This window comes from Phalangium opilio, unplaced genomic scaffold (genome assembly GCF_054372755.1).
Source record: "Phalangium opilio isolate 3A_F unplaced genomic scaffold, DU_Popi_V2 ptg000054l_1, whole genome shotgun sequence".
Classification (NCBI taxonomy): domain Eukaryota; kingdom Metazoa; phylum Arthropoda; class Arachnida; order Opiliones; family Phalangiidae; genus Phalangium; species Phalangium opilio.
This window is the reverse complement of record NW_028324173.1, coordinates 5,166,229-5,175,461: the sequence shown is the minus strand read 5'-3', so window position 1 is coordinate 5,175,461 and position 9,233 is coordinate 5,166,229. Positions and strand designations below refer to the sequence as shown.

General features: G+C 34.4%; 1 protein-coding gene across 1 annotated transcript; it reads right to left on the bottom strand.

Annotated features, from left to right (window-relative positions):
- Window positions 1-4,761, bottom strand: LOC149670953 (uncharacterized). Its single transcript, XM_089840505.1, has 2 exons — window positions 4,375-4,761; window positions 1-250 (listed from the first exon to the last, which is right to left on the bottom strand). Exons 1-2 carry the CDS (start codon window positions 4,712-4,714, stop codon window positions 129-131), a joined length of 462 nt encoding a protein of 153 aa, XP_089696631.1. The 5' UTR covers window positions 4,715-4,761; the 3' UTR covers window positions 1-128.
- Window positions 4,762-9,233: the final 4,472 nt, after the last annotated feature.

Here is a 9,233-nt window from a genome sequence, read left to right as displayed (position 1 = left end):
GCAATACCATTAGTCTTACCATGCGTCATGAGTTTACTGCTTGCAAATGTATTGCAAGACATGGACAGTCGTCTGGAAGAGTGCCTAAACCACAATGGTAGAAACGTCGAATATTTACGTTAAGGTGTTTACCAAACAGTTAAGAGGTTGTAATTTGAGGCCCACGTTCCAAGACTAATCGTAGGACAGTGCTTTAAAATATTTTGTTGCATTCTCCAGTATTCTTTTTGTACCTTGTCACTCGTTGTCACTTTTATACAATAAAACATGAATTCTAAACATTTATTTACACCCTGTATAATTCTGAGAGAGCGGTAGCTCTCTTAGATAAGACTTCATACTGCTCTTAATGTATAAGGAAGGTTTTTTGTTTGGATGTAGTTTTTTTTGTATTGCATTAATTGTTCTGAATAAATTCGACAGAACTACAATTCGGGCCCTCAATATGTGGTTAAAATTTCGAAGAGATCCATTAATTAGTCTATTTTATAAAAAATAAAGTTGGTAAGGGTGGTTTTCATTTCCATAAAATTAATCACACCTTTTGATGAAAAACAGGAATTTTTCCCATAGAAATAACATGGGAAATTTTTGGAAAAAAACAAATCGGTTCCTCGTGATTTAGAAAAACTATACGTTGGTTAGTTTTGGGAACGATCTTAAATGAAACTTTACACTATAATCTAGGACCATTTTTCTTGTTATTAAGAACAATTAGTTTTAAGTATGTTTAATTTAGATTTTAAAAATTGCCCCAATCTGCGATATTTTAGCATTTATACACTATTTATTGGGAAATATCAGCGTGACCAATATTGGCCTTTTTTAACGTATAGTTGCCTCATAATAATCCGATTGTTTCTTCTTATTGCCTTTTGGTTGGAATGGCCTATCGATAGTGTGATAAGACGGTTTTAATATTGCCGCCGTGACGTTGATGCGGCCGCTGCAACGACTGGTAATTAAGGTAGATTACCGACGACTGGTCATTAGCCAGATTACCGGCATGTGGGTGTTTGTAGGTACTTGTGGGTGTTTGTAGGTACTTGTGGGTGTTTGTAGGTACTTGTGGGTGCTTGTAGGTACTTGTGGGTGCTTGTAGGTACTTGTGGGTGCTTGTAGGTACTTGTGGGTGCTTGTAGGTACTTGTGGGGGCTTGTAGGTACTTGTGGGTGCTTGTAGGTACTTGTGGGTGCTTGTAGGTACTTGTGGGTGCTTGTAGGTACTTGTGGGTGCTTGTAGGTACTTGTGGGTGCTTGTAGGTACTTGTGGGTGTTTGTAGGTACTTGTGGGTGCTTGTAGGTACTTGTGGGTGTTTGTAGGTACTTGTGGGTGTTTGTAGGTACTTGTGGGTGTTTGTAGGTACTTGTGGGTGTTTGTAGGTACTTGTGGGTGTTTGTAGGTACTTGTGGGTGTTTGTAGGTACTTGTGGGTGTTTTTAGGTACTGGTGGGTGCTTGTAGGTACTTGTGGGTGCTTGTAGGTACTTGTGGGTGCTTGTAGGTACTTGTGGTTGTTTGTAGGTACTTTTGGGTACTTACCCAAACTTTTAATGATTTACGTTTTTTTTTTTTTGAAGTATCATTATAAATAAATGTCTGATTGAGCTAAAGTTATGGTCCCCTTTATAATTATATATATTTCTGCTTAGTGCAGATTTTGAAAATGTAAAACAGTTTCTTAACATCCTTAATTAAAATGAAGACTGAAGGAACTGATATTAATCAAAAATGTCTTGATTAGAATCAAGACCTAAAAAGTTTCGATAAGACTGTTGTTATCACGTGACTGAAGGAGCAGATATTAATTTTTCTTTTTAATTGAAACTTAAAGGCATGCTTAAGAAAAAACAACGTTCCATTACCGTTTTCCGTTGAAATAAATTATTTTACTGGTAATCAATTTCAAAAATTTAGATCGTTCCCAAAACTAACCAACGTATAGTTTTTCTAAATCACGAGGAACCGATTTGTTTTTTTCCAAAAATTTCCCATGTTATTTCTATGGGAAAAATTCCTGTTTTTCATCAAAAGGTGTGATTAATTTTATGGAAATGAAAACCACCCTTACCAACTTTATTTTTTATAAAATAGACTAATTAATGGATCTCTTCGACATTTTAACCACATATTGAGGGCCCGAATTGTAGTTCTGTGGAATTTATTCAGAACAATTAATGCAATACAAAAAAACTACATCCAAACAAAAAACCTTCCTTATACATTAAGAGCAGTATGAAGTCTTATCTAAGAGAGCTACCGCTCTCTCAGAATAAAAAAAACGTCTTGGTTTGGACCAAGGCCGAAAAAACAAACGATATGTGTGAGGTTTATCAATTGGCTGAAGTTTCAGATATTGCAATTTTTTTAGTTATTTTTATCCATTAAATCCTTAATCAATATTGAATTCAATCAACTGATTTTACTGTAAATCGATCTATTCCCTCTAAATTAATTGAAAAAATTACATATCTACGCTTTTTCAAGAACAATTACATTTTCCGAAAACATTTTATCATGAAATTAATTATTTTGAAGGGATTTCGTATATGCACCTTGACGGACATAGTTTTAATTGTTGCTGGCAGCAGCTGGCTTGACAAATTTTCAAGTTTGCATCAATAAAAAAAATTTAAATCGGTAAGTTGCTAAGAAGACTGATTTTAAAAAAAATATGATAATTTAAATTTATTTTGTTCAGACTAGTTAACAAACGAATGCCGTATACTTAAGACAAAGCAACATCGTTTATCCTGTGTGGTTTTTGTTAATGCTATCTGTAGCACTGGAAAAATATGATATCGGTATAAATATAACCAAAGGTATAGGTAAAGATTACATAAAAAGAAATACGTTTCAGTTCCAATGGATTTTTTATTCATTTCCATTCATTACCAGTTAAACGAAGGTCACACTTATACCGTTTTCCTTTGGGCCAATTTTGTGTTGCCGGCAATGGCGGCAAAAAAACCGAATTTCGCGTAATGCTGTTACAGGATCAAACAAATTATCGACAACTTCAAATGTCAATGGAATATACCCATGAGAGTAACATATTTAATCTTGTTTCAATGGAACACACTATTCGTTCGACTTTGGTACGAAATTGCTATGTTCGGAAGAAGTCAGTTCTTATACTAGTAAAAAGTGCGTATTCCATTGGTAGGGTGGAAAATGCCCCTTAAAAACCGATAAATCCAAGTTTGCCATGTAAATCCATTGGTGTTACGATCACGTGATCGTGACGACACCATAAATGTTGTAGTATGCATATTCCATTGGAAAAATGTCACATTCCCATCGCCCTTATTGCCGGAACAAAAGCGTGAAAGCCGAATCTCCCTTCCGAAAAGTAGTTCAGTTCAGTTCTTAGAGCTTGCGCAGTGTCATTCTTTGATCATTTTTGATGCACTTTACCACACCCACTTTGCTTTTCGACCTTTGGGATCTTTGCGGATATCCAACTGGGCCTTGGCTTTACCAACGCCATCTACATTTTTTCTAGGGACATGAATATGTCTGATAATTACACGATCGCTCCGCCTTCTTTACATCACTACTTAGCAGGCCGACGTTCGAGCAGACGATAATTATGAAACGATAGCCCATGAAATCGGATTCTAATGGACTTTATAAGCGCCATGTTTCGAATTATTATTGCCGTGTTGGCAAGTCAGTAGTGCTGGCATGGCGCTGGGAGTTCAAGGCTAATTTTACCAATGGAGCATGCACCGCGTCTCATCACTACTGAACTTAAACCATTGGAATACGCATAGGTTTTTCGAGCACCTCCGGCAGTAAAAACTCTGTCCAAAGGAAAACGCCATTAATTTAACCCCCCCCCCAAGAAAGTATAAAGTACGAAGAGGGAAATTGCAGTGCAACCTTTCTTTCACAGTCGCGACATTAGAAATGTAGCATTTCGATATACGAAATTAAATGTATGAATTCGTGCAACACCCTGGTTAGGCATCCACTATTAAAATTTACATCTTCCTTTCGAATTATGTCAAAGTTCGCTTGGTCTTTTTAGACACAGTATTTCAAATATTCAATATTAAATCCCTCAACACGTACTCCCTTCAAAATAATTAATTTCATGATAAAATGTTTTCGGAAAATGTAATTGTTCTTGAAAAAGCGTAGATATGTAATTTTTTCAATTAATTTAGAGGGAATAGATCGATTAACAGAAAAATCAGTTGATTGAATTTAATATTGATTAAGGATTAAATGGATAAAAATAACTAAAAAAATTGCAATATCTGAAACTTCAGCCAATTGATAAACCTCACACATATCGTTTGTTTTTTCGGCCTTGGTCCAAACCAAGACGTTTTTTTTATAATTTTTAAAGACATTCGGAATGATACAACCTATAGCCATATCCATATTTTCCTTTGCGTTTTTACCCTGAAAGGTTTTCTCGATTTTTTTAACGGCGCCTGACATAATTTCCCCTTCTTTAGTTATATTGAACATTTTAGCAGGAGCCAAGAGTAAATGAATATATTCCTGTAATAATCTTTCAGCGCTCGCTTTGTATTCATCCCATCCTTCGTATATCAGATCTTCATCCAGGGTAACTTCAACTTCATCGTCTAAAATTTCCGAAAACCTTTCGATTCTTCTGCAATTACGGTAAAGTTTTCCCAGGCACTTCTTTGAGAGATAAATTTTCTTAGATTGGTATTTTTCCATGAAATCCGGGTACATCAGCAGGGCCGGATTAAGAAGATTTTCGCCCGGGGGCAGTGGCTCGATGGGCGCCCCCTTTCTTAGCCCCATAATTTATAAAAATCAGCCAGAAAGTTAAACAATTTTATTTTTATTAAAAATATTGTAATTTTGTAAAAGAGAAGAGTATCCCTATGGTTTTGGTTTAATAAATCGGTCTCGATAGCTAATATACCTAAGGAATTGAGTGTTTCCTGAGAAATTGTCGAGCGTAGGTAGTTTTAAACTCTTTTAAGAGTCGAAAAAGACCTCTCTCTAGAACAGTTTGAACAAGGTAAGCAAACTAGGTAAAGGATTGAAATTCCACTAAATGTATAATAAAATTCACTTTATTTTAAAATGACGACTAGTTTCGCCGACCCATTCGGGGGCTTCTTCAGGTCTGAGACTGACGGTTAGCAGTACATTCTACGAAATCTCGAATTTTTTAAATTATATTAATATTTTAAGCTAATGTTTCTAAAGGTACATGTGATTTTTTATATTTTAGATTTTAGTGGTTCTGATTTTTTATGTTATTTTTTTATTTAGATTTAGTTCTATTATTGGTTAATTACTCAGAATATCGGGCTGTCAAGCCATATTTGTGCTATAATGCTACCTGGGCCGTCGTCTGTATTAAGTATACAGTTTGTGTTTAGTTTTTTACTTTTTAATATTTCAATGGATTCCCTCATGTTTAATTTTAGGTAATTGTCTGTTTTGCTCATAATTTTTGTAGTTTCAAAACCGGGTTTATGGTTGGTGTCGGCAATGTGTTCAGCTAAGGCAGATGTGGTTGTCCTTCTGTTTCGGACATCGGCCTTATGTTCATTGAGTCTATATTTTAATTAGTTAACGTTTTGTCTGGCCAATATTAAATCTATCGCAGCTACAATTAATTTTATAAATACCGTAATTGTCTAAAGGGTTGACTTTTTCTTTAAGTGGTACGAGATTGTTATTTAATTTATTAATGGGTTTAAAAATGGGTTTTAACTTCATTTTACTGAACTCATTGCCGATTTTGAGATGTTGTCCAAGTAAGGGAGTATAATGTATTCAGAGGTTTTAAATTCGTTTTTTAAAGTGGTGTTTTATCAAATAAGTTCCTGTGGGTTATTCGGTCGATGCCTCTATTTAATATAGAATTGTCAAAACCCCCATTTTTTGCTATTTCTTTGATAAAATTAATTTCTTGGTTAAAATTTGCTTGGTTGGAGCAAATTTTTGTTGCCCGGTCAATAAAAAAATAGAAGGAGGTTAGTTTTTGGCTAAGGGGGTGCTGAGAGTTTGCATGTGGTGGCATGGCTACTGAATAAGGTTTTCTGTATACTTGGGTGCTCAACGTGTTATTCAGTTCTTTTTTGTTTAGAATGTCTAAGAATGGAATTGATCTATTTTTTTCTAGTTCTAATGTGAATTGTATGGCTTGGTCTATTGAGTTGATAAATTCTGAGTAATTAACCAATAATAGAACTAAATCTAAATAAAAAATAACATAAAAAATTAGAACATCTAAAATATAAAAAATCACATGTACCTTTAAAAACATTAGCTTAAAATATTAGTATAATTTAAAAAATACGAGATTTCGTAGAATGTACTGCTAACCGTCAGTCTCAGACCTGAAAAAACCCCCGAATGGGTCGCGTGGGAACAGCATGGAAAGTTGGGAAATGGAAACTGTGGGAAAGTAGGCGAAAATAGACTAAAAGTGGATCCTAAGCAAATGGGTTAAAAGCGTGGGAATAAAAGTCAAAAACTACTTCTAAACTCTTTCTTTCTCTAAGCAAGAATGTAGCCTATACACGTAATACGAATCACGATAGACAACCATTGAAATTCAAAACTTTTCATACGCTCACGCTATTTAAAAACGGAAAACAGTCCCGTAATCATTCAAAACTAACGTCATGTTTTTGAGTTTTTCGAAAATTTAATAAAACAATCGCTCAGATTTGTGTATCACCAGACTTCTTGGGCGCCCCTATTTGGCTGGCTCCCGGGGGCAGGTGCCCCCTCTGCCCCCCCTTAATCCGGCCCTGTACATCAGGGGTCTTTCATTAAAGGCCAGCTCTTCTGGTTTAACACTTTTTGCAAAGTCAAGGGTGACGGAGTATTTCTTAGCAATTCGGATTAATCTATCACCAAATATGCTCTCAGAGTCAGCGAGAGCTAAGTGAGCGCTAGCAATCAGACCAACGCAATCGTATAGAATGTACTGGCGCATGAATTTGGTCATATCTTCTACCTGTTAATAGTTTGGGGCTATCAAATTAGAACACAGTGACCGGTCCGAACTTAATCTCGAATGGAGTTTACCACAATAATCTTACCTTGATATTATTATTCACAATAGGCTTAACGTCACTGGAATAATCCATGGGTTCTGCATTGATCCTCTCAAAGAACATATTTTCATACCAAATTACCACATATTCATCACCATCCAAATCAGAACCTGAAAAAGACCATTAACTTAACAATATGCAAATAACAGGTTATTCAAGCCTTCATTCAAAATCGCATGTCGGACCAAATGTCAACCATGGAAAATATATCAAACATTTACACATTTTCCTCATGTGGATGCTCTGACTGAGCCCTACTCGTTTCCGTTTTTTATTTTTTATTTTATTCCCAACCATGTCCCACAACAGGTTAATGAAACAACATTTTGATGAGTACAGACAACTACGGTAAGTCGTACCACGCTTACTCTCAGCCTCAACAAGTTGTAGACATATCTTTCACTAAACGAATAGGCACAAAGCTTGGGTCAGACTACTTAAAAAGTAAAATGCAAAACTTTCATCAGAAGTCTAAAATTTTACCTCTTTCGTTTAGTTTCCATTAAGGGATCCCAAAAATTAATATTTACCAGCCATTTCGTCAGGATGTGGTCTAGGACCTTGCGCTGGGAAAACGAGTCAATCTTTGATATGGTGAAGTTCCTTGACATCTACAGCTTCAAATTTTCTTAGATCACCAGGATGCATGCAAGGGTTTTTAGTCACCAAGACAGTACCTGCAATTTCGCCATTTTTAAGACTATGTTTTTATAATTTATTCTAAATTAATTGGCAACAGAGTGAAGCTCTATTGAATGTTGCTTAATTATGGGCTAGATCATCTTGTTTTTACCCAAACGAGGTATTTTATAGACTTTCATAGCTCAATCGGGGATAGATGCGATTTTAGAAGTGGCGCATGCTTATTTCAGTGAAAAACAGTTCAAAGATCATATAATTTTACCTGACTGACGGTGTTATCACCAAACCGGTGGATCCACACACCGTTTGGTTTTGATTCAGGGTGACCAGTGTCCGGCCTGTTGATTAACATCCCAGGCCACCAAGAATCTTTTTTGCAAACTATGTGTCCGTGCCCAGAGTCTAAAGTAAATATATATATAAATGAATGAATAAATAAATAGATAAGTAAATAAATAAATAAATAAATAGATAAATAAGTAAATAAATAAGTTAATAAATAAAATAAAGAAATAAATAAATAAATAAATAAATAAAGAAATAAACAAATAAGTTAATAAATAAGTTAATACATAAGTTAATGAATAAGTTAATGAGTAAGTTAATATATAAATAAATAAATAAGTAAGTAAATAAATAAGTAAGTAAGTGAATAAGTAAATAAATAAATAAGTAAATAAATAAGTAAATAAATAAATAAGTATGTAAATAAATAAATTAACAAGTAAATAAATAAATAAATAAGTAAATAAGTAAATAAATGAATAAATTAGTCAATAAATAAAATAAGTAAATAAAATCATTAATGGGGAAAACAATCCCCTTTAATAATAATAATATTGTCACGGGACTTAATTTTAAACTAAGTGAATTTTCACAAAAAAGTAAAATAAAATAGAATATATCAGAGAAATATTTTCGCTCTTAATTCACTCTTAGTAATTTAAGTAATCAAATAAATTTAAACTTTTTAATTAATAATTAGCATACTTACCAGAGGAGGAGAAGTTTTGACCCAATCAGGGAAAAAGAACTGACCACAGTCATAAACGAACGACATGTTCGATGCGGACAAACAAAGTAAAGACACAAACACGAGCCAAATACATAAGGCAAAGAAAATCCACGAATTCCATAAAGTATAATTTATATTACTGGGATATATTTTCCCCTGGTTTTCAGGAAGTCTGTTTATAATCAGAAGGAAAAGGAAAAAGGTTGGGGGGCCAAGGATACAAGATAAAATAGTACGCCCATCTTTTTTCTTACTTTTCTTTGAGAGGAAACCAAGCTCCATAACGAAGGTAATTTATACCTTATCTTTTTAGTTTCCTCAACACGCCAATATTACACTTTTACTCCCACTTTAGCATAGGTTAATAATTTCCTATATAAGTTTCTAAGAAGGACCTACTGTCGCCTAAGCCCCTGTTTGTCCTAACCCTAAGTTCTTAGTATGGTTGGATGGGGGCAATTAGGACTATAACATAATCAAAGGACATTCCCGTATCTCTAGCAGAAAC